The 27,122-nt window shown below is 38.6% G+C and overlaps 1 protein-coding gene across 1 annotated transcript in view; it reads right to left on the bottom strand.

Annotated features, from left to right (window-relative positions):
• Positions 1-861: 861 nt before the first annotated feature.
• The window catches only part of LOC138392185 (ankyrin repeat domain-containing protein 26-like), a 50,515-nt gene continuing 24,254 nt past the window's right edge, over positions 862-27,122 (bottom strand). Inside the window, exons 8-13 of the mRNA XM_069482731.1 lie at positions 20,674-20,872; positions 7,814-7,966; positions 2,845-2,915; positions 2,420-2,513; positions 1,247-1,320; positions 862-907 (exon numbers count right to left, since the gene is read on the bottom strand). Coding sequence (XP_069338832.1) covers positions 7,957-7,966; positions 20,674-20,872 — 209 coding nt within the window. The 3' untranslated portion in view covers positions 862-907; positions 1,247-1,320; positions 2,420-2,513; positions 2,845-2,915; positions 7,814-7,956. The remainder of the gene's footprint in view (positions 908-1,246; positions 1,321-2,419; positions 2,514-2,844; positions 2,916-7,813; positions 7,967-20,673; positions 20,873-27,122) is intronic.

Genomic DNA, 27,122 nt, shown 5'->3' with positions numbered 1-27,122 from the left:
TCTGATGACCCAACTTACAATTTTTCAACTTTACAATGGTGTAAAACCTTTGCAATTTTGATATAATTATGATGCTTCAACTTAAAATTTTTTGTTTACAATGGTGTGAAACCATCTCAATTTCAATATGTTTTGAATTTTAAATTTTGATGTTTTTGCAGGCTAGCAATATGTGGTACAGGAGATACTCAATACTGCATTATAAGGTAGACTTTGTGTGAGATTATGCTACCCAACTTTAGGCTAACGTAAGTGTTCTGAGAATGTTTAGGGTAGGCTAGGCTACGCTATCATGTTCAGTAGCTTAGGGGGATTGGACGTTTTAAATGCATTTTTGTCCTATGATATACTCCACTTACGGTGGGTTATCAGGATAGGACCCCACTGTATGTCATGGAGCATCTATACTATGGGCGGAGCATCCTGAATCTGAAAATCTGAAATTCAAAGTGCTCCAAAATCTTAATCTTCTTGCATGTGGACATGACACCACAAGTGGGAAATTCCACATCTGACTTCATGTGGCAGGTTGCAGTGCAAACACACTCAAAGCTCTGCTTCATGCACAAAATCATTTCAAAACATTCCATAAAATTACCTGCAGGCTTTGTGCATAAGGTATTTGTGAAACATAAATAAACTGTGTGTTTAGACTTGGATCCTACCCTCAAGATATTTTATTGTGTATATACAAATATTCTAAAATCTAAAACACTTCTCATCCCAAGCATTTTGGAGGAGGGATACTCAACCTGTACTATCAGAGAAATAAAATTCCCTTTCAGTATGACAGAAAGTAAGTGACTGACTTACAGAACTTGGACTTAACAGTTGCTTCTCATACTGCTCAATGTTGTCCATTGCCTTTTTGATGCTTGCTTTTAATTTTGAATTTTCAATTTCAAGGCTAAAATGTATATTTTGAAACAATTAATATCACAGATAAATTTTTAAAATACCAAATAATTTTTGAACAAACATCTGAAAATATAATTACATAATTTCTTAAAGATTTGAAAAGCAGATAATTTGGCAACTGTATCATTTTTCTAGCTGTATTTTGTGGATAATATGCAAAATCTAGAAAAATGTACAAAAGGTATGCATTTCAAAATAGCTTAAAGCTAAAACTTTTCCTTGGCTTCACACAGATGTACTTATTACCACAGCTGATATAATCTCATATTACACTGCTTATTTGCTTTATAAATACTCAAGTTATTTTGCGTGCTGCTATTAATTATACTTTTGCATGTGGTCTTCCATCTTCTTGTTCCATCTTAAAGCCTCTGTCAATTGATCTGCCAGGGATTTTTGCACCTAAACCAAAAAATTTGTAAAGATTTACACTTGGAAAACCAACATGTCCATCAACAGATGAATGGATAAACAAAATTTGGTATATGTATTTATAAAATATTTTTATACTATTGAAATATTTTTATTGAAATCTTACTACCCACATCATTAATTTTAGAAAGTAAGTCAATTTCTTCTATAAAGTCAAGGGGACTTGCACTACTCCTAGTAAGTACTATCATTATAAATAGAGTAATGTTTTCATCAGTGAGACTTTTCTTATTATATAAAATATTCTTATATATAAATAATCCCTGACTTACGATGGTCTTACTTCCAATTTTTTGATTTTATAATGGTGTGAAACCACTGCAATTTTGACATAACGATGATGGTTCATCTTAAAATTTTTTGACTTTACTATGGTATGACATCCCAATTTCAATGTATTTTTTAATTTTGAATTTTGACCTTTTTTCCAGGCTAGCAACATGTTGTATGTGAGATATTCAATATTTATTATATGACAGGATTTGTTTTAGATGATTTTACCCAACTACAGGCTAATGTATGTGTTCTGAGCATGTTTCAGGTAGGATGGGCAAAGCTATGATGTTCAGTAGTTTACATGTATTAAATGTGTTTTCATCGTATGATATTTTCAACTTACGACGGGTTTATCATAGTATGACACCCCTGTAAGTCAAGGAGAATCTGTACTACAGGTTGAGCATCATCATATCAAAACCTGAAATTGAAAATGCTGCAAAACCTTAATCTTGTTGAGGGTTGACATGACACCACAACTGGAAAATTTTACATTTGACTTCATGTCACAGGTTGCAGTGAAAACACACTCAAATTTGTTTCATGTACAAAATTATTTTAAAACATTATGTAAAAATACCTTCAGGCTTTGTGCGTAAGTTGTGTATGTAACAAATAAATTTTGTGTTTACACTTGGATCCCAACCCCAAGATATTTCATTATGTATCTACAAATATTCCAAAATCCAAAACATTTCTGGGCCCAACCATTTTGGATGAGGGATACTCAACCTGTACTACGAGAGAAATAAAATTCCTTTTGGGTATGACAGAAAGGAAGAGACTGACTTACTGAACTTGCACTTAACAGGTGTTTCTCACGCTGCTCAAGTTTGTCCGCTTGCTCTTTGATGGTAACTTTTAATTTTGTATTTTCTATTTTGAGCCTAAAATATACATCATAAAATAATCTCAGATAATTTTTAAAAATATCATGTAATTTCAAACCAAACATCTGAAGATATCACTACATAAATTCTTAAAGATTTGAAAAGTAGATGATTTGGCAACTATCATTTTTTCTTGCTATGTTCATGGAAAATGTGCAAATTTAGAACTAATGTACAAAAAGTATGCATTTCAAAATAGCTTAAAGCTGAAATTTTTCCTTGGCTTCACACAGATATAGTTATTATCATAACCGGTACAATTCTCAAACTATAAGCTTATTTGCTTTATTAATACTCAAGTCATTTTTTGTGCTGCTTTAAATTGTACTTTGTCCTGTGGTCTTCCAGCTTCTCAGCACGTCGTCCAGTCTCTTTCAGCTGATTGTGCGCTTCTTGTAGCTAAAACAAGGAATTTTTTAAAAATTACATTTGGAAATAACCTGCATTTCCATCAATGCATGAATGGATAAACAAAACGTGGTATATAGAAAACATGGTTTTTAGACTAACACACTTTTATTAAAAAAAAAATAATAATCTAGCACAGATCTGCCCATCACCTGTTTGTGTAGCTAAATTTTATTGGAGCACAGACACACCCCTTCATTCTGCATATTATTTATGGCTCCTTTTGTGCTGTAACCGCACAGTGGAGCTGTTGCAACAGGGACCTTCTGGCTCACAAAACCTAAGATTTATCTGGCCCTTTACACAGAAGTTTAGCAACCCCTGTTCTAGGATGAAAATACAACATTATTCTTGTTTTCAAATTATGTCATACCAGGTAAATACTCAAATTTACAAAAGTGGTAAAATGGGAAAAGATGGAAAATCACATTATGGTGAGCGTTTCTATTTTTGTGTTCCAAGCACCACCACTTGAACTGGCATTTTATTTTATTTTTATGTATATATTTAGCTTTTTATAACAAGGCAACTTACAAACTTTCAACATCTAATACTGACCATCATCTTTCCTTTTCAGGGAGAGAAAAAGACAATTTAAAAATAAACAGGATCAAAAGTGCAATAGAGAATGTCAATTCCAAGTAGGACCCTACGGTTCTGCTGACTCTCCCATCGTGTGGCAGGGCTCACGTCATCACTAGGAGAGAATTTATTTTTAAAGTGTCATCTTAAACTGTGAGGATGACTGTCAAACCTCAAAATTAAACATGCCAAAGGAGAAGCCATGTTAAAACTTCCACTTAACCGACCCAGCCATGTCAGAGCCATGCTTTGCTGACCACATACGACCACACAAAGTTTTCTTTTTCTTGTTTTAAACAAGAGAAAGCAGATAGATACCAGTTGGTAAATGGAACTGTCTATATTCATAGAGAGACACAGTGTACTCTCTTGAGTCCAATATAAAGGGAAAAGAGAAAAAAGCTAGACTTCTACGCATCCCTACACAGGGGCATAGCACCCTGCAGATTCCAGTAGAGTGAGGGGAGCATGTCTTCATTTTCACCCACAGGGTCAGTGGGGTTGATCCTGCAGATGACAATGAGAAGTTCCGTGGAATAGTTTGAGAGGCAAGGTCTACACACAGGAAAGAAGACCTGAGTCTGAATGCCAGCTCCACCATTCCTAGGTATGTGACCTTGTGCAAAAAGGTCAAACTAACGGCTCAGTTTCTTCATCTATAAATGGAGAGAATAATAGTGTCCTCCTTCCTGGGATGTGGAAAAGATTAAATTGGGGAATATACCTAAAGTACTTGGAAAACTATGAGGCACATAGTGAGTGATGTATATATTTACTATTAACATTACTATTTTATTTTTTATGTTCTAATAAAATTTTATCTTTTAGGCAGGTGGCACGCCCATGGAAGTGGTCTCCTACAGTTGCATTGAATCACTCTTCACACCACTGAAAGTGGCATCAAATAGGAAGCATGAGGTCCAGAATACATCCCTAGTGCTTCCTAGAACTGTCACCAGTTCCACTAGCCGGCAGAGCTTTTGTCTACTTATGAGAATTCATGGCTTTCTTCTGTCTGTAGCACTCGGTGGGATGGTCACGTACCGCGGTGCACAGACCAGCTCCAGGATTGAGCAGCATGGGACTGACGTGACCACCAGAGGTAGGCTAAAGCCACTGCCCTGAAAACACTGGACCCTATTGCTAAATCAAGGTGCCTGGAATAATTCGTTCCCAGCAACTGTATATTTGGGGCTGCGCTGGCAAGCACTCTGACGAGCAGATTAATGTTACGTGGTGTGGCAGATCAGAAGGGCTACAGCCGGAACTCTTCAGTTGGTAAAGCAGTGCCTATCTACAAATCCCAGTTCTGACTATGTAATAAAGGAAGACTAATTTAAATTTTCTATTTGATAGTGAGAAAGGCATGAGTATTTGAATGAATAATTCTCCCCTATTAGATTAAGTAGTTTCCATTTTAGATTTAATTGCTTAAAATACATTCAGAATAAAATTTTATTACATCAATCTCACAGAGAAGAGATTTTTGGTATGGTATAAAGTCTTTAATTTTACCCTAACAACTATAAAGAAAAAACATTTTCAATTTATATAAGCATAAGTGATGGGCACATCAGATATTATTCCTCCCTTAGACAAATTTATGATTAGACAAGATTAACTCTCATAAAAAAATCAAAGCAATGCAAAATGAAGGACTAACTTATTCTGCACAGACTAGACAACAAGGGCTGAGGCATAAGATCAATGAGAGTCACAACAGTCAGAAAAGCTCCATGAAGAAGGGGAGATTGTGCGCCAGGTCTGAATGCATGAGGCCAGATGACCAGAAACTGAAAAGGCAGCAAGGACAGCATGAGAAAGGCAGAAAGATGGTGAAATCCACCAACTAACTCTGAGGATAATGTTCAATGGCAGGGAAATAAAAACGTACATTCACATATAACTTGTGAATGAATGTTCATGGCAATATTATACGTTATAGCCAAAAGGTGGAAACAACCTAAAGGTCCATCAAGTGCTGAATGGGTCGCTGGACAATAGGGTGTTATTGGACAATATTAAGCGATGCAGCAGTGACACCCGCTACAGCACGGACGAACCCTGCAAACACGCCATGTGAAAGGAGCCGGTCATGAAGGACTACGTCCCGTGTGACTCCGGTATAGGAAACGTGCAGAACAGGCAAATCCATGGAGACGAAGGTAGATGGTGGTCGCCCGGGACTGGGGGAGCTGGGGGGCTACGATGAGGGTGGAGGTGATGGCTCTGGGATGCAGGGTTTCTTTTTACAGTGATGACCATGTTCTGAAATTGATTGTGGCGATGGTTACACAACTCTGTGAATACACTAAGAGACATTTAAATGGGTGAACGCCATGGTATGTGAATGAGACCTCAATAAAAATCCAAGGGCAGGATCTGGATAATTTTCTTAATTCTCTGTTTTGACGTACGTGCTATACATGGCCTGAATATTTCTATGCTTTTATGATACAATTTAAATGAAAGGAAACTTAACCTTTCAAAAAGGTTGTAAATTAACCTAAAACATTTGCATTTTGAAGAATAGTATAATAGCCTTTCTGTACAAGCTAACCTGAAATCCAGGACATAAGTGTAGACAGATTCTGTATCGAGTCACAAAAGCAAAGATGAGAAATAAGACTATGTTCTGGAACATTCCCTTAGACATTATCCTCTGATTTAATCTGGCCTGCCTTACCATGGCAATAGAGAAATCACTAAAAACATTGTTTAACAGGAAAAACATTCTCTCAACTTCTGTGAAGAATGATGCATAATCCTCAAGTTTCCTAAGGGCGGCACATATTATAAGAAAATATACTTGTAATTATAAGAAAAGATGCCAGGACAAAAGTCACTGTTTAAGAAATAAGTGCATTATAAATATAATAAAATTGTAATAAAACTAATCATAAGGAAAATATGAAAGAAAGCTGTCCACTGAAACTAGTAACCTAAAATACTTTATATTATTAAACCTGCTCTAGATGAACTGTTGACAAGTTAAATTTCATACATACTTGACTTGTGATCTGACTTAACTGCTGCTTTGAATCCTGGGCCTCATCTTCTAAATGAGCGTGACAATGTGATTTCTTATTTTATTGTATTTTATGTTCCAACAATATTGCATACTTTAGGCCAATGGAAGTGATCTCTTACAGTTGCACTGAATCATTCTTCACACCTCCGAAAGTGGCATCAAACAGGAAGCATGAAGCCCATGATACACCTCCAGTACTGCACAAAACTCACCAGTTCCACTAGTCAGCGGTACTTTTTTCCACTTCTAAGAATTCACAGCTTACTTCTCTCTGTAATACTCAGTGGGATGATCATGTACCGCAGGGCACAGAGTGCCTGGAGCCTTGAGTAGTATGGGACTGACATGACCATCAGAGGAAGAGTAAAGCCATTTGCCTGAAAACATTGGAACCTGTGGCTAAGTCAGGATGCCCGAATCAGCTCATTCCCAGCGCCTGTGGATGCTGGGCTGCGTTAGCAAGCACTCTGACGAGCACATTAAGGTTGTGCGGAACAGCACAGCCGAAAGGCTGCAGCCAGAGTTTTGCAGCTGGTGCAGTGATATTAATCTACAAATCCCAGTTCGAGCTACATAGTGAAGGAAGGCTAACTTAAATTTTCTTTTTCATAAGGAGAAAAACATGAGTATTTGATTCAACAACTCTCCTCCACTAGTGTAAGTAGTTGCAGTTTTATATGTGATTGCTTAAAATATATTTAGAATAAAACTTTATTATGTCACTGTTGCAGAGAAGAAATTATTGGTATGGATTAAAGTATTTCATTTTTATCCTGATAACTGTAAACATAAAACATTTGGAGAAGAGTATAATAGCCTTTCTGTACAAGTGAACCTGAAACCCATGAAATAAGTATACACAGAATCTGTATCCAGTCACAAAAGTGAACATGAGAAGTAAGACTATGTTCTAGATCATTCCATTACATCTTATCTTCTGATTTAATCTGGCGTGCCTCACGATGGCAATAGAGATATCACTAAATAAAATTTTTAATAGGAAAAATGTTCTCTCAACTTCTCTGAAGGATGTATAATTGTCAAGTTTCCTAAGAGTAAATATTATAAGAAAACATATAAGTAATGGTTACAAAAAATGGCAGAATGAAAGTAAGAGTTTAAGAAATAAGTGTAAATAAAGGTAATAAAATTGTAATACATTTCATCATAACAAAAATACCAAAGAAAGCTGTCCCCTGAAACTTGTACCCTAAAATACTTTATATTATTGAACCAACTCTAGATGAACTGTTGACATGTTAAATTTCATACATACTTGACTGTTGGCCTGACTTAATTGCTTCTGTGAATTCTGAGCCTCATCTTCTAAATGAGCGTGACAACATGATTTAATCTCTAGCGAAGTCTGGGACCCAGAGAGCTTTTGTACAGTATTCACCAGTTCTTGCTGAAGTTGTCTCACAACTGCCTGATAAGACATTTTTGTTACTGATGTTATAAATCACCTCATTATTAAATTATGTTAACAATATTTAACATATATACTTTGAAAAATATCACCACATACATCGATTCACCTTCCTTTCCTTGTGTGTACCCATTCGTGTTTATCACCGAATTTGGCTAAGGACACCACAGGTGGTGCTGTCTTCCTGCCAGATCAGTATTCTGTTACCCACACACAGATTTACTTCACTATTCATTCCTCCCCTGACGAATGTGAAATGCTTAACAACCCACTGACCACCTTCACAGGTATGCGGGTGGGACAGGTGGTGGCCAGTTCTACACCGTGAAACGTTTTCCCTCTGAGTTCCCCACGTATTCAATCCCTTACTTAAATCCTTCCAGTAGGTTTCTATCTCAGAAGAAAAGTAAAATTCTAGTGGCCCTCCGGACCCTGGGTAACATGGACTCCACCTTCCTCCCCGACCTCAGGTCCTCAAACTCTGTCCCCTACCCAGTCCTTTCCCACTCTACATAAATCCTACCACCCCTGACTGCTCTGAAAATGGGGATCCAGTACCAAACTAATACACCACAGATAGCTACAGTAATCTCTGTACTGGACAAAGTTATATCCAAATGACAACCTTTGAGAGTTGAAATGAAAACTATGAGCAAATTGTTTGTAAAAATATTCAAAGTAAATTATAAATACTAGTAGGAAGATTAAATCAAATATAGTTTTGCTGAATTTCAGCCCATTTGTCCCAAATTATGATACAATTAAAAGTGGATGCCTTTAAAGAATCGAATGATCATAAAATACATAATTTAAGATTAAAATATTCTCAGACTTAAGTCAAGTAGACATGAATAAAAAAAATTATAGAAACTAAAATGTGTAAAAATCTACTGAGGAAGTATCACAAGGTACAGCAATACACTTCAGTTCATCTGGAAAAGCTGGTATTAACTGTCAAAGTAAGCCACTTAATTGAATCTTAACTTCCAAATACACATTCCAGGTGTGAGCACTTCTCTTTATCTGCATCATCATGGTCTTAAAATGAGGCAACATAAAGAGATTAAATTATTTCAGTATTAAAGGAACATGTTAGCAATATTACTCAATATCTATTAAAAATCGGTAACTTAAACTCTTAAAATTTCCTAAGCGACTCATTGTCTTTACTCAAAGCGTCTCTCAGCTCCAACATTTATTTGCTGGAAACAAGGATGTGTCTAGGCTGATATCACAAACACATTTATCATCTTGATATTGTCACAATTCAACCAGATACAACATTTAGCCATCACCAAATATTAATGAAATTTTCTTCTAGAAAGTTAGAAAAAATATTTCTTTCTTAATACTTACTTCTCTTTCCACTTTCTCTTTTTCATGTTGGTACACTCTTTCTTTTAAACGATTACATTCGTGCATTTACTTCTGATTTTTCTCTTCTAACAGAAGACTATGCATTTTACTCTCTGCTTCAAGTGTTTTTACAGTCGCATGAAATTTGTGTTGATTAGTAGTTAATGTCTTGTCTTTATTGGCAACTTCCTTGTGAGCATGATCTAGTTGTTGTTGAAGTAACATGTTTTTACGTTGCTCTTCAGATAATCTCTCCTCCAAAGACTCCTGCTTTATGATGTACTTATTCACTTTGTCTTGTTCACCTTGGAACATCCGTCCCATTTCCTTCCTTTGAAACTCTGTCTCCCTCAGGTCTCTTTGTGCACCTTCTAAAACCAGAGTCTTTTCTTGGAGAGCATCTCTTGTATGACGGAACTCAACTTGTAGCCTTCTGAATTTACCTTCGGATTCATGAAGCAGTTGAAAAAGGTTGTTGGCATGAGAATTCATATATTCCTCTCTACCAGACCACTCATCTTTTGCTTGCTGGAAAACAAACCCTAGGTCTTTCGCTGTGGTCTGACTTTGATCACGATCCTGAATAACAGCAGCCAGTCTAAGTTTGTATGACTCAACTTCTGTTTTCAGTTTTTCTTCGTTTTGTTTTTCTTCTTCCAGTTCATGTTTTAGTATTATATTCTCATGCGTTAGAAGAGTGATATTGCAATCATGCAAGAATATTGTATTGGTGACTCTTTCCCCGTTGAGTTTTATAGTCTTTTGAAGGTCATTATCCTTTTCTTGTAAGATTTTATTGTCCTCCAAATATTTCTTTTCCTTTTCTTCATTTTGCATTTTTATTGTGTTTTTTCTACTCCTAGACTGGCAATTTCATCACACAACATGTGATTCTTTTTTTTTTTTTTTTTTGGAGACAGAGTCTCACTTTGTTGCCCAGGCTAGAGTGAGTGCCGTGGCGTCAGCTTAGCTCACAGCAACCTCAGACTCCTCGGCTTAAGCGATCCTACTGCCTCAGCCTCCCGAGTAGCTGGGACTACAGGCATGCGCCACTATGCCCGGCTAATTTTTCTATATATATTTTTAGTTGTCCATATAATTTCTTTCTATTTTTAGTAGAGACGGGGTCTCACTCTTGCTCAGGCTGGTCTCGAACTCCTGACCTTGAGCGATCCACCCGCCTCGGCCTCCCAGAGTGCTAGGATTACAGGCGTGAGCCACCGCGCCCGGCCACAACATGTGATTCTTATGCAACAGATCTGTTTCTTTGTCATGACTAGCAGAAATCTAAGTGAAACAAAGGAACGTGTTAGCTGTTACTCAATAAAACGCCATTCATAATTTCCTCTGAAGTTAAAAAATAACCTGTACATTTATACAATGAAAGTGTTGCAAATCAGTGGCTATCTAACTGGAAAAAGAAGGTGGATCCAAACCTCAAACCTTATAGAGCATCAACTCCCAAAGTTTCAAAAATTTATATGAGAAGGGGGGGAAGATGGCTGAGTAGAGACACGACCTGTCAGATCATCCTGGAGGGAAGGAAGGGTTTCAGAGAAAGCAGAGGGGGCAAAGGGCACAGCTCCAGTGTAGTTCTGGGGAAGTTGCCAGAGCCTGCCAGAGGTTTCACAGGGAAAAGGTTCAGAGCAGAGCAGGAAGAAAAAAGACATCAGCAGAGATCAACCCCAGAGAAGCTGGGTGCCTCGTGGAGAGGGTGGGTGGGGGATTTGTTTCTCCATCCGTCACACCTGTGGTAATCAGGCGGCCTCCAAGCTGCTTGGGAGCTTTTCCACCCACATGAGCCCAAGGGCTACTGCAACCAACGCAGTAGGGGCTTCTTGAAAATAAAGCATCAGGCTTCCAGCCCCTTTGGGCTCTCTCCAAACAGCCATGGTCTGGAAGCGAGATGGCAGGCACCATACTGCTTTTCTGCCGATGGCATCTCTTTGTCCACCCCAGAGAGCACCGGCCCTTCAGTTTTCACGTCACCTGCACCCACACAATTCCCTGCTCCTGCCCAGACGACAGTGGCCCTGGAGAATTTGTGTGATCCCAGAGCTTGGACAGTTTGTGTGGGCTTCCCTCCAGGGAGAGGGACCCGGAGGGGCTGGAGTGCTGGCTCTCCTCTGTTCACAGTCTCTTTTCCTCCCCCCTCCCCCACCTACTGCAGCCAAGAGCAATGAGTGAGCTGAGACTCTCAAAAGTGGCTGAGTCCCCTGTGTTCTTGTACCCATGAGTCTGAGGTTTCCCCAGAGAGTGGGGCCCACACCTTTCCCTTTGAGGATCTGTGGTGGACGTAGGGGTGCCTGGTCTGGGAGTTCCCTTCCCACCAGCACTCCCTGGGGATGCCTGCCAGTGGGATCGGCATGTGGGCCAGGTCCTGTAACCCCAGGACTCGACCAGGTTGCTTGGAGGCACAGAGGGGAGATCTGACAACTAAACTGGGGAAGCAAAGGAGCCCACCTGGGCACAGCTGACAGAAGAGTGCGGCGTGGGTCCAAGACTGCAGCAAACAGGTGGAGCACCGCTCCCCCCACAGGAAAGCCACACTTGCAGACTGGGGTGGGACCTTGGACAGGGAGTTCCCCCACCTTTGGCACCGTTGCTGGCAAACTCAGTGAGTTCAGATGCCCGTTTGCAACCAGACACTGGAGGGAGACTTGTGGAGCAGGGCAGGAGGGAGAAGAGTGAATCTCACTCCAGACAGCCAGTCTCTGAATCCCAGATGGGCCCTTGCCCATGAGCAGACCTTCCAGTTTGGTGAAACTGCATCAGCACCCTTCCCAGCAGCTTTCCCCAGCAGCCTGGGAGCCGATCTTTGATCCTTGCAAGACAGTTCTAGGGCCTACGTCTGCGGAGCCTGAAGGCAGGCTTACCCCACCTAGCCCCACTCAGCCTCACTCCTGCCTCCACCTCACTGAGGCGGAGAACTGGGAATCCCCTGGGAGCTCCAGGGCCCCTCCCACTGCCTGTGGCATCCAGGCGCTTCTCCTGAGGGGCTAGCCATGGTCACAGGCACAAAGGACAACATTGCAACTGGCCCTTTCCTGCAAGCACAAACCACTTGTACAGCCCATTACAGCATCTACTGACTCAGTCCAACAGGGCATGGCTGATTCTTACCCCAAGCCCCACTTACCATCTCAAGAGATTAATCTGGGTATCCCAACTTAACTCACACTGCTGGGGAGAAGGAGAAGACAGAAAAACAGAAGCAGCCCATGGGGGCACTGCCTTTAAGGAGATGGGTAAAAGTTGCAGGCAGCTTGACCTGTTAGGGGAGCCCTCCACCTCTGCAGACCTCTAGGCAATTGGGAGACTGCTCAGAGTCTGTGCAAAGACATTGCAACAGAAAGCAGGCACTGCAGAGATATGGCAGCTGCCAATCCTGGTTTCTGCAGCTAATGCCATCCTGAATGCTTAGGTGCATGCCACCAGGTCTGCTCAGGACTCGGCTTTCCAGCAGTAGCCTTCACATCACCCCTGCTAGGCCAGGGAGGGAGCACACAGAACAGACGCTCCCCCGTGCCATGCGCTGTGACGGGGAGCCACGCACCCCTCCCCGCTGTGGGGAATCTGAGCAGAAGACGAGACTCAGGCACCACAGGCACCATCTGGGAAGCCTTGGTTGACTGCCTCCGTGGGACCTAGGTCGGTGGAGAACCTCGGCTGACCAGCAGCCCTGGCCCACCTCCACAGTCATGAGGCCCCTTGGACAAAACGCTGCTTTGATGGGGCTGCAGCAGTCTCCCTGCTGGTGGATCAGCCCCCACCTCTGTGGCTCTGCCCCCGTGTTCCCCAGATACAGCTCAGAGTCCATCGCTGCACCTGAGACTGAGGCTCTACAACTGTTGCTCCAGGGCCCCCACTGGACCTATAACACCACCCCTAAGATTCTAGAGTTATGCCTGGGTCCCAAGACCCACCCTTGAGTCTCCACCAATGTCTCTGGGCTGGCAGAACAACCCTGAGGTCCAACACTTTAACAGGGACCCCCAGTCTTGAGCAGCCATTATTCCTGGACCTGGTTAGGGCAAATGCTCACAACCCACTCACCCATGACCACTGCGTAGGTAGACTTACTCAACTGCCACTGTCACCTCCACTGGATGACCTGGTGCAGAGCAAACCCTCACAACAAGAGCTTCCATGGAGAGGGTCGCATCCAGCCCCCAACTCAAACGTCCAATAATGACCTAGGGAACAATCCACTACCCTGCACAGAGATCATCCCACACTGGCTTGCACTGAGGGAATCACAGGGGAATGGGACAAAACAGGACAGCTGTTCTATAGGCTCTCAGTGCACCTGCACCTCCCTTGCTGGGTCAACACCCCAGAGTAGGACACAAAAGCTCCATCTAGGGTCTTCCCCTTCCCCTGACTAAACAGGAGAGTTCCCAGCAAAGGAGAACAGGTGCCCTGCGATCCTATTAGCCTGGAGCACAGAGAAGAGGATTCAGATGAGAAGAAATCAGCAAAACAACTCTGGCAACATGAACAAACAAAACAATTTCACATCCCCAAGGGATCACAATGGAGCTATGGTAGTGGACTACAACCACAAGGAAATTACCAAAATTACAGAAATGGAATTCAGAATATGGATGTCAAATAAGATCAATGGAACTGAAAAGAAAGTTGAAAACCAACAAAAAGAACTCAAAAAATATTTCAGGAAATTAATGAAAAAGTCACTAAAGTGCCAAACAACATAAGAGAGGATAAAATACTACAGAACTTAAAGAAATGAAAGAGTAATTTAGGGAATTCAAAACACAGCAGAAAGCTTTAGCAACAGACTAAACTGAGGAGAATAAAGAATCTCAGGCCGGGCGCGGTGGCTCACGCCTGTAATCCTAGCTCTCTGGGAGGCCGAGGTGGGCGGATCGTTTGAGCTCAGGAGTTCGAGACCAGCCTGAGCAAGAGCGAGACCCCATCTCTACTAAAAATAGAAAGAATTATATGGACAGCTAAAAATATATATATAGAAAAAATTAGCCGGGCATGGTGGTGCATGCCTGTAGTCCCAGCTACTCGGGAGGCTGAGACAGGAGGATCGCTTGAGCCCAGGAGTTTGAGGTTGCTGTGAGCTAGACTGACGCCACGGCACTCACTCTAGCCCGGGCAACAGAGTGAGACTCTGTCTCAAAAAAAAAAAAAAAAAAAAAAAAAAAAAAAAAAAAAAAAAAAAAAAAAAAAAAAAAAGAATCTCAGAGCTTGAAGATAAGACTCTTGAGGTAACCCAGACATTTAAAGAGGCAGAGGAGAATAAAAAACACTAAGTAATCACTTGGAGAGCTGCAGGATCATGTGAAGTGAACTAACATACGAATTATAGGTACCACTGAGGGAGGAGAAGAAAGAGCTAAAAGCATGGAAAATCTATTTGAGAGAATTATTCAGAAAAACTTTTCTGATATCGCCAGAGATCCAGACGTTCAGATACAAGAAGGTCATCGAACACCAGCAACATTCATAGCAAATAAGTCATCCCCAAGACAGAGTAATCAAACTGGCCAAAGCCAAAATGAAGGAGAAAATTCTACAAGCAGCAAGACGAAAGTAACAACTGACCTACAAAGGAAAAGCCATCAGGCTAAGTGCAGGCTTCTCAGTGGAAACTTTACAAGCTAGAAGGGAGTGGGACCCCATCTTCAATCTTCTTAAACAGAACAACTGTCATCCTAGAATCTTGTATCCTGCAACACTAAGTTTCCCAATTGATGGAGAAATTAAGTTTTTTCCAGACAAGCAAACATTGAGGGAATTTATCATGACCAGACCTGTGCTGCAGGAAATACTCGTAACTTCATGATACAGGAATTAGCACAATAGGGAACCACCAGTGTAAAATTATATAAAAAAGCTAAACCTCACATCTCTTGTAAAACAATAGCACAAGAGGGAAAACAAAGCAATAAGGTACTACCCAACATGATGAACACAACATCATGCCATATAAATTCTATCACTCAACAATAATGGTTTAAATGCTCCACTTAAAAGACATATGTTCCAGTTCTAAGCAGGAATGCTTTCAGTTTATCCTCATTCATTATGATGTTGGCTGTGGGTTTGGTGTATACGGTTTTTACCATTTCGAGGTAAGTTCTATCTATGCCCATTTTGTTAAGCGATCTTATCATAAAAGGGTGCTGAATTTTGTTGAATGCTTTTACTGCCTCTATGGAGAGCATTATATGAACTTTGTTTTTGCTTCTATTTATGTGGTGAATTACATTTATTGATTTGCATATGTTGAACCATCCCTGTGTCTCTGGGATGGCTTTGGTATCAGGGTGATGTTGGCCTCATAAAATGTGTTGGGAAGGATTCCTTCCTTTTCAATGTTGTGGAATAATTTCTGCAGGATAGGCACCAGTTCTTTGTATTAATAGGTCTGGTAAAATCTGGGTATGAAACTATCTGGTCTAGGACTTTTTTTTTCTTGGAAGATTTTTTTGTTGCTGCTTCAATTTCGGTACTTGATATTGGTTTGTTCAGGAATTCCATTTCTTCTTGATTGAGCCCAGGGGGGCTGTCTGTTTCTAAGAATTTGTCCATTTCCTCCACATTTCCAAGTTATGTGCATAGAGATTTTCATACTATTCAGAGATGATATCTTGTATTTCCATGGTATCAGTCGTAATTTCTCCTTTTTCATTCCTAATTGAGATTATTAGTGTCCTTTCTTTTCTGCTTCTGCTTAATCTGGTGATAGGCATGTCAATTTTGTTTATCTTTTCAAAGAACCAACTGTTTGTTTCATTAATCTTCTGTATAGTTCTTTTATTATCAATTTCATTTAGTTCTGCTCTGATCTTGGTTATTTCTTTGCTTCTGCTGTGTTTGGGAATGCTTTGCTCTCCTTTTCCAGTTCTTTGAGACAATTCATTATTAGATTATTGATTTGTGAACTTTCTGTCTTCTGAATGTAGGCATTTATGGCTATGAACTTTCCTCTCAGGACTACTTTAGTTGTATCCCTCAGATTTTGATAACTTGAGTCACCTTCATCATTTAGTTCAAAGAATCTTTTGATTTTCATTTTAATTTCCTCCTTGACCTATCATTCAGCACTAGGTTGTTTAGTTTCCATGACTTTGTATAGAGATGAGTGTTTCTGTTGGAGTTTATTTCTAATTTTTTCCACTGTTGTCTGAGAAGACGCATGGCATAATTTCTACATTGAGCCATGTTTTGTGGCCTAGGATGTGGTCAGTCTTAGAGACTGTCCCATGAACTGATGAGAACGTAATTTCAGTGGTTTTTGGGTAGAAAGTTCTGTAAATGTCTAGTAGGCCCATTTGTTCTAGAGTTCTGTTTAAGTCCATCGTTTCTTTATGCAGTGTTTGGAGAATCTGTCCTATTCTGTTAGAGGGGTGTTGAAGTCCCTGGCTATTATGGTGTTGCTGCTTATCATTTTGTTTAGATCGAGTAGGATTAGCTTTATGAATGTGGGTGCTCCTGTGATAGGTGTATAAATATTTAGAATTGTCATGTCTTCTTGTTGAATTGTTCCCTTTACCATTATATAATGACCATCTTTGTCTTTCATTACTTTTGTTGATTTGAAGACTAAGATATCTGATGTTAGAATTGCTACACCAGCCTTCTTTTGGTTTCCGTTTGCATGGAATATTGTTTTTCATCTCTTCACCTGGAGTCTAAATGAGTTCTTGTGGGTTAGATGTGTTTCCTGAAGACAGGAGATACTTGACTTGTATATATTTATCCATTCAGCCAGCCTGCGTCTGTTCAGTGGGCAGTTAAAGCCATTCAGATTTATTGAAAAAACTGGTAAGTGGAGTGGATTTCTGTTCATCCTGTTGGGTAGGACTTTGTTGCCTTACTTTATTTCTTGAGCCATTGCGGTATCTGGTCTTTGACCTTTAGCTTTTGGGTGATTTTACACCGGTGACTGTCTATTGTGCTGATCTGTGTATAATGCAGTTCTGAGTACTTCCTACAGGGAAGGTCTTACCTTGACAAGCTCCCTCAGTGTTTGCTCATCTTAGAAAGACTTTGTTTCCCCCTCATATACGTTACTTAGTTTTGCAGGATACAGAATTCTAGACTGGCCATTACTCTCTCTGAGAAGACTAAGAATGGGACCCCAATCCCTTCTGGCTTGAAAGGTCTCAGGGACTGAGGAAAATCAGCAAGAAAAAAAAATCAAACAGCCCCATTAAAAAGTGGGCAAAGGACATGAACAGAAACTTTTCAGAAGTGGATAGACTAATGCCTAACAAATGTGAAAAAATGCTCAACATCTCTAATCATCAGGGAAATGCAAATCAAAACCACAATGAGATACCACTTAATTCCAGTGAGAATGTCTTTTATCAAAAAGTTCCAAAACAATAAATGTTGGCATGGATGCGGAGAGATAGAACACTCATACACCGCTGGTGGGACTGCAAACTAGTACAACCTGTATGGAAAGTAATATGGAGACACCTCAAACAACTAAAAGTAGAACTACCATTTGATCCAGCAATCCCACTACTGGACATCTACCCAAAAGAATAAAAGACATTCTATAAAAAAGATATCTGCACTACAATGTTTATAGCAGCACAATTCACAATTGCAAAGATGTGGAAACAACCCAAGTGCCCATCAACATGAGTGGATTAATAAAATGTGGTATATGTATCCCATGGAGTTCTACTCATCATTTTCACTTCTTCTTCTGTGTGCATGGCTACTTCTCTTTCTCTCTCCCTACTCCCTCCCTTCTTTCTCTTACTTTCCTTTCCTCTTCCTTTTCTTCCTTCCTTCCTCCCTCTCTTCCTCCCTTTCTTTTCTCTTTCTTTCTCCCTCCTGCCTTCCTTTCCTTTCCCTTGCTTCCTTTCTTTCTTTCTCTCCTTCCTTCTTCCTCTTTCCTTCCTTCCTTCCTCCCTCCCTCCATTCTCCTCTCCTCTCCTTTCTTTCCTTTTCTTTTTCAGGAAAATAAATAAACTTTGTACTTCTGTCCGTCCTAAACTTTGTCTGAGAATTCCTTCTCCACCCACTGTGAGCACCTTGTAAGTTTCCACCCTTTCAAGAAGATTTCTGTTTTAAAACATTAATGATAGGCCGGGTGTGGTGGCTCATGCCTGTAATCCTAGCACTCTGGGAGGCCAAGGTGGGAGGATCACTCAAGGTCAGGAGTTTGAGACCAGCCTGAGCAAGAGTGAGACCCCATCACTACTTAAAATAGAAAGAAATTATATGGATAACTAAAAGTATATATAGTAAAAATTAGGCAGGCATGGTGGTGCATGCCTGTAGTCCCAGCTACTCGGGAGGCTGAGGCAGGAGGATTGCTTGAGCCCAGGGGTTTGAGGTTGCTGTGAGCTAGGCTGACACCATAGCACTCTAGCCCGGGCAACAGACTGAGACTCTGTCTTTAAAAAAAAAAAAAATTAATGATAAATGAGATAAAATTTATAGAGGTCTTCATAGAAAAGAAGAAGATTATTTGCTATTGCAGTCATTTTTGTTTTCTCTCATTATGTTTGAGACAGTAATAAATGTGAAATGGGGGAAACGCACTGTACTATTTTATTAGGAACAAAACACTCAAATCATCATTAAGTACATAATATCGCATATCATCATTTTTAAAAGCTCTTTGTACTGAAATAAGATACTACTTGGAGGCCAAGATTTATAATAAATAGCTTTAGCTCTGAATGTCATAGTGTATTTTTAGGGTAACATTTTGGGTTTGTTTTAGCACTAAATAATAAATATTAAACCAAAGGAATATTATAAGTAATATTTATGAAATAAAATAATCATGAAATTTTTACCCAAGATTGATTGATCTCATTCAATTTCTTTCTTAGAGCCATCAGTTCCACATCTTGTGTTCTCAGAGTCTGTTCAAGTTGTTGTTTTACTTCAACTGCTTCCCTGTGTTGCTCCTTTGTTGTTCTTAACTTTTCTCTACTTTCTTCAGACACTATATGATCATTTCTCCTCTTCTCTTCCTGTTGTCTTAAGGTGAATCTGCAGTTAAATATATTTTTCTTAAAATTAATTGTGTTAGAAAATGGAAAGTTTATTTTGTGATCTGGCTCATCACATATGGTTTGTTATCCTAATAAAATTTCTATGTTCTTAAATATGTTTCCTTTCCAGTTCTGAGGTTTTGAATTTGTCACTTGAATTTCTTCCAAAGGACATAACACTTGCAAGGTAGACATGAACAAACATTCTCCTAATTGGTAAGTTTCTTTTACTAGTTACTCTGGTAAATATGATGGGAAAAGAGACTCAAAATTATTCAGTAAAGTTACAAGTTGAAAATTACCTCGTTTTTTACAGTCATAATGACCCCTCAACTTGGATGGATCATTTAGAGATAACTAATTAAAAAGTTACTGTTTACAAACTAGTTGATAAATTCACTGGAAATAAATTTCCATCCTCACAAAATACTGTGGGTATTGCTAAAACTGATTTGCAGTGTAAGAGAACACCTTCAGATGTCTTTCACACAACATGTACCTATGGTTTACTATAATTCAAGTCTAGGCTAAGGAGACTAATATCTGCTACCTGACTGTTTCTATGTTTCTTTTTTCAGAAACAATTTCAAATTATCTTGTTAACTACTATGTATTTTATAAACAACTTTAAAATCCCTTTGGGAAAAAAACAAGGTCTAATATTTACTTAAATGATAAGGAGTAATGTGTTTTCAACATAGAACTTTAATTTTATCTGTTAGGAGAGAGAGATGTTGAATAAGCTAATAAATAATCACTTCCCATCTTATCTTTTATTCCCTGCATATTAAGAACAAAAGTGTGTAATTTTTTAAAGAAACTTCTTCTGGGTTGAGAAAAGAACCCAGAAAAGAACCAATTCATACTCTATTAGTTGAACTGTAAATTAGTATAAACTTTCTTGAGCACGATTTAGGAATAGTGATCCAAGACATTTTTAAAAGATTCCAATACATTAACCAAATAATTCTATATTGAAGAATTTATTTAAAGCAAATAATTTGAAATATAGAAAAAGATTTATATAAAAATGTTCTCACAACATTAATTATAATACAAAAAATTTTAAACCCCAAATTTACTTTGTTAAATAAATAATGAGATTTCTCTACGATAAACTTCTAACATAGTTATTAAAATTATGATTTTAAAAATATGCATTTATTAGATATATTCACAGTTACAAACTTGTTATATTATTTGCAAGAATGTTACACTCCACAAGACTAAGATGATTTCTCCCCTGCTAAACCCCAGAAGGTAAGTCAGCAATTTCAAAAAATCTCCAACATATTTGTAGCCTAAAGGAAACAGTTCAAACATTTCTTTAAAACTAGAATGTCATACCTCAAACTGCAGCGTTCTCGTTCCCACTCAAATTTTTGTCGCTCTAACTCTGATATTATTCCTTTTTTTTCAGATAGTTCCTTTTGAAGTATGCTAACCTTAGTTTCCATTTTTTTAGCTTTTTCTGTAAGTTTTTTAAGTTCTGCCATTCTTTCATGTAAAAGAACTGTGATATGTTTTTTCAATAGCTTAAAAGAGCCTGTATCAGGGTGAAAAAAAGATAGAAATAAAATACATGGGTACTTTTTCGATATAAAGGACTGCACAGTTTTACACTCACTCATTCATACACTGAATAAACATATACTGAGTGCATACAATGGGGAACACATTATACTAAGCTCTGCAGATCACAGAGACAGCACCTCTGCTCTTATTTAGCTTTGGTGTAGTGAAGAACAAAGACAAAAAGGTGGCAATTATAAATTCAGATAGGTGCTGCGAGAAAACAGCTGTGTGATCACACAGGACGATTTGGTCCGTGTTGGGCCCAGGGAAGATGGCTCTGAGGAAGAGATGGCTACACTGAGGAATGGAGGGTGAGAAGCGAGCGGTGAAGCAAAGGGGGAAGAAAAGCATTCTCGACACTCTAGGGCAGGTGCTGAAGCTCTACCGTAGTCTGCTTCTAGCCAAGGCAGAGGAACAGGTACCGAGTTTCCTTCTTACCTGAAACAACCAAAAAAATAAATAAAATAAGACAGATAAACACATTGAACAAAGATTCTTAAGACAGTGGACTTTAGGCAATGAAGAAAAAGATCCCTGAGAAACAAAAAACAAAGGAAGGAAACCTTAGGAATGTCCCAGATCCCTGCTTTGACAGAGTTTTCAGGACATGACACATGGAGAAAACACTGAGGTAGACTCTACCAGACTCCCTGAGTTGCAGTGATGAAGCTGAGAGTCTGAAAAAACCAGAGCAGACAGAGACCACAGGACAGAACACTGAAGAGGAGAGAAGAGTAAAGAACCCTGGAGATCTGCAGATTCCTTTTTAGGTAGTGAACAGAGTTATGAGCAGTACATGTGTGCTAGGAAACTACTTGAGACTGAGGGGAAAACCACATAAATAAATTGGAGGAAACCATGCCTGGTGCTCACACAGTGCCAAGACGTGTTCATTACCATGAGAAAGGGCCGGACAAACACAGACTTCACAAGACAATGAATCATCAAAAAGGTCTTGCCTTGCAGGTAGGGCATCATCCCAAATCATAAAAGCAAGACCAGAGAAGATCAAGCTCTTTATAAGTAACTCAACTCTATCGCAATACATAACTCAAGATAAGTAAGTATAGGCATGGAAGATGTTTTTTTTTTTTTTTAAACAACCTGAAAAGATAGAGATGTAAATTACACTGTAAGAGATAAACTACACTGGATAGAAATAAACACAGATTAGACATCACAAAAAATCATAAATTTGAGATGCTGTAATCTATGAGAAAACTTCAAGGAAGTAATATTTGTCCCCAAAGAGAGAGGAAGAGAGATAGAATAAAAATTTGATAAAAAATGGTCAAAAACTTTCTCAACTTAGTAAAAACTATAATCCCACAGGTGCACGATGGGTCTGGCTGGGAGAGAAGAAAAGAGTTATACTGTTGTATTTTCTTATCCCATATGTGATGTGGTATCATATTACTTGAAGGTGGACTGTGATAAGTTAAAATCATATACTAAAACTCCTAAAGCAACAACTAAGATAGCAAAACAAAGAGTTGTAGCTAATCACCCCAAAAGAGAGATAAAAACTGAATCACAATATGTTGAAATAAAAAGGAAAAAAAAACTCTGAAGCATAAAAATTAGTAGACTCATACAAAAGAAAGCATAAAGAGAAAAAAACAGACAACAAAGAACAGCTGGGACTAATAGAAAGCAATCAGCATGATGACAGAAAACCTAACTATGTCACTCATCACATCATACATGAAACTGGTCTGAAAACACCAAGTAAAAGGCTGACTGTCAGAGTGGATAAACAAGCAAAACCCAAATACATGCTGCCTATAAGAAATGCACTTTCAATGTCAAGACACAAGTTGCATAAAAGAAGGAAAAAGACATACCACACTACCCCTTGGAAAAAGAAGGCTTAGCTGGTGTGGCTATATTAGTACCAAAGTACTGTAGATGTCATAGCAAAAAAAATATTATCAGCAATAAACAAGGTCATTTCATAATGATAAAAGATTCAATTAATCAAGAAAACATAATGGTCCTCAATGTTTATGCATCTAGTAACATAACAACTTCAAAATACATGAGGCAAAAAAATGACAGAATTGTGAAAAGAAATAGACAAAAATCACAAGTACGGTCTGAGATTTCAATATCCCTTAATAAAAAGGTTAAGTCCAAAGGATTTAAGACCTATAACGTATATTCCCTGACTGCAAAGCAATCAAATTAGAAATCAATAACAAAAATATCTCTGGAAAATATTCAAATATTTAGAAACTAAGTAAAACATACCTAAACCACCCTGGGTCAAAGAGGTAATGAAAAGAGAAACTAGAAAGTATTTTGACTGAATGAAAATGCAAATATATCATAGCAGAATTTTTGGAATACAGCTACAACAGTTCTTAAATAAAAATTGCTAGAACTGAATGTCTATATTAGAAGAGTCTCAAATGAATGACCTTGATATCTACCTTAAGAAACTAAAAAAAAAAAAAAAGAAAAAGAAAAAAAGAAAAGAAAAGAAAAAAGAAAAGAAGAAAGAAAGACAAATGAAATCCAAAGCAAGAGGAAAGGAAATACTAACCATCTGCTATGGTCTCAATGTCTATTTCCTTACAGCATTCCTGTGCTGAAACCTCCTCACTGAGGTGATGGTGCTGGGAGGTAGGTCTTCTGGGGGATGATTATGTCCTGAAGGCCAAGTCCTCATGAATGGGATCAGTGCCCTTATACAAGAGACCTCATAGAGCTCCTTCACCCCTTCTGCCCTGTGATGACACAGGGGAAAAGAATGCACCTCTGACCCGGAAAGTGGTCTGTCACCAGACACCAAATCTGCCAGTGCTTGATCTTGGAATTCACAGCCTCCAGAATGTGACAAATCGATTTCTGTTGCTTATAAACTACCCAGCGTGTGGCATGTTTTCGTAGCAGGCTGAGGAGGCTATGACATCAAAGATGAAACCAACAGGGAAAATCAGTACGACCAAACACTTTGAGCTGATCAATAAATGTGATAAAAATATATCTAGCCAGGTTGATCAGGAAAAAGAAAAGATAAATTATTAATTTCAGAAATGAGCACTGCGACATTATTACATAGTCTACATATACTAAAAGAATAACAAGGTGATATTATAAAATTTATGTGAATAAACATGACAACTTAGATGAAGTGGAAAAATTCCTTTAAAAGCAAAAATTACCAAACCTCAATCAAAAAGGACTAGATGACTTGAATTGCCCTAAAGCTATAAAATAAAAGTTGTTGTTGAAAATCTTTTTACAAAGAAAACTCCAGGCCCAGAGAGCTATGCTGGTGAACGCTACCAAACGTTCTAGGAAAAAATAAAATTCTGCACAAACTCTCCCCCAAAAATAGAAAGGAAAAATACATCCCAACTCATTTCTATAATGCTAGCATTACCCTGAGCTAGAAAATGATATTACAAAAAAGAATACTCCCTCATGAGCATGGGTATCAAAATTCAACCATTTTTGTAGCAATCAAAGTATCCTCCATTAGGTCAATGAATAAAGTGCGGTACAGCCATACAATGGAATATCACTCACTGCTAAGAAGAAATAGCTATCAAGCCATGAAGACACATGAAGGAACCTTAAATGCATGTTATCAAGTGAAAGAAGCCAATCTAAAAAATGCTACATACTGCACAATTCCAACAATATGACATTCTGGAAACCGCAAAACTACAGATACAGTTAAAAAAAATCTCTGGTTGCCAGGGGTGGGGAGCAGAGCAAAGGATAAACAGGTAGAGCACAGAGGATTTTTAGGGCAGTGAAAATACTTTGTATGATACCATAATGATGGATAGACGGTATTATACCTTTGTTCAAACCACAGAACGTACAGCATCAACAGTGAACCCTAAAGTAAACAATGGACTTTGGGTGATTATGATGTGTCAGTGTAGGTTCATCTGTGACCCACAGTGTAACAGCTGTACCGCCCTGGTGAGGCATATTGATAACAGGTGTAGCTACGCATGTGTGGGGCAGGGGGTGTATGGAAAATCTCTGTGCCTTCTTCCCAGGTTTGCTGTAAACCCAAAATGGCTGTAAAAAAAATTAAGTCTGTAAAAAACTTCTAAACAAAACTTTAAAAAATCAATTCCAATGATGTTAAAATCTACCAAAAGGGCTACTAGAACTCATAAGTGAATTTATCAAGGTACAGGCTATAAAATCAACATACAGACATCAGCTGTATTTCTAAATACTAGCAGTAAAAAATAAAAACAAAATTTAAAAATAGCATTTACAACATCCTCAAAATATAAAATACTGATAAATCTGATAAAATAGGGAAGGACCTACACATAGAATACTACAAAACATCATTGAGAAAATTAACTATGACCTACGCAAATGGAGTAATAACCTTGTTCAGGAGTGGAAAGATTCCTTATTGATAAGATGTCAGTTCTCCCCAGATTAACCTATAGATTCATCAGATGTCCAATCTAATTCCCAGCAGGCCAGCAACTTTTTAGAAATGAACATGCTGACTCCAGCATTCATGTGCAAATGCAAAGGATCTAGAACAGCCAAAAAAACCTTGAGAAAACCAATATTGTAGGGCTGATATCAAGAATTGTTATAAATGTATAGTGATCAAAACAGCATGATACTTGCACAGGTTGAGTATCCCTTATCCAAAATGCTTGAGACCAGAAGTGTTTCAGATTTTGGATTTTGTTTTCTGATTCTGAAATATGTACACATACATAATGAGATATCTTGGGGATGGAATCCAAATCTACACGTGAAATACACTGATGTTTCAATATACATCTTACATACATAGCATTAAGGGAATTCTATTCATTTTTAATAATTTTGTGCATGAAATCAAATTGGGGTATATGAGGCCACGGGTGGAATTTTCCACTTTTGGTGTCATACTGACACTCAAAAAGTTTCAGATTTAGGAGCCTTTCAAATATCACATTTTTGGGATAGGGATGCTCATCCTGTATGATGAGAGCCAAATACAGATGGTCCCTGACTTCAGACTGTTTGACTTATGATTTTTCAACTTTATGATGGGTTTGTTGGGGCATTAAATGAATTTTCAACTTCTGATGATTTTATCAGAATGCAACCCTATAGTTGAGGAGAATCTGTTGATCAGTGGAACCCAACAGAGAGTCCAGAAACAGACCCACACAGGTACAGCCAAATTCTTTTTGACAAAGGCACAATGGCAATATACTGGATCAAGGACAGCCTTTTTGGAATATGGTGCTGGAACAACAGGATCTCCATTTCCAAAAACTCAACTTGAATCCATACCTCAAACCATAAACAAAGCAGAACACAAGATGGACTATAAATCTAAATATAAGAACTAAAACTATACAACTTCTGGAAGCAAGCATAGGAGAAAAATCTTTGTGACCCTGCACTAGGTAAAGATTTCTCAGATATGACAAGGCAAAATCCATAATTAAACAAATAGATAAACTGGACTTTATTGAAATTTAAAACTTCTGCTATTCAAAAGATACTATTAAGAAAATGAAAAGCTGAACCACAAACTGGGAAAAATTCCCTGCAAAAAACATAGCTAATAAAGAAACAGTGTCTAGAATATATAAAGAACTCTTAAAACTAAACAAATAGAAAAATAAACAATCTAACTTTTTAAATGGCAAAAGGATTGAAGAGACATCTCACTAAACAAAATGTACAGCTGGCAAATAAGCACGTGGGAAGATGCCCGACATTCGTCATTAGGGTGGGGGGCACTAAAATCACAATGATATGCACGATGCTCACCCATCAGAATGGCTAAACATTTAAACAATGGTAATAACTGTTTGTAATGATACAGAACAACTGAAGGGAATGGAAAACGGTACAAACACTTTGGAAAATAATTTAGCAATTTCTTAACCAGGGAGCATACTGGGCCATGAGGAGACCGCTGTAAGTGACGGATATGTTAACTCTCTTCAATACGTGGTGGGTTCACATGTGTATACATATGCCAAAACTTATCAAATTGTACATTTTACATACGTGCAGTTTATCATATGTCAATTATACCTCACTAAAGCTACTGACTGAAGGAACAAACACCTAACACAGTGGCTGGGACACAGAGAGAAAGAGGGTATAAAACGATGCAGGACAAGCCAGAATTAAGATCTTTAACTTTACAGCAATGAGAAGTGGTAGCTGGGTTTTAAACAGGGGGGGGGGGGTTAACATGATCAGATCTGAATTTTTAA

Source organism: Eulemur rufifrons, chromosome 2 (assembly GCF_041146395.1).
Source record: "Eulemur rufifrons isolate Redbay chromosome 2, OSU_ERuf_1, whole genome shotgun sequence".
NCBI lineage: Eukaryota > Metazoa > Chordata > Mammalia > Primates > Lemuridae > Eulemur > Eulemur rufifrons.
Note: the sequence above shows the minus strand (reverse complement) of the source record. Positions and strands in the feature narration are given on the sequence as shown.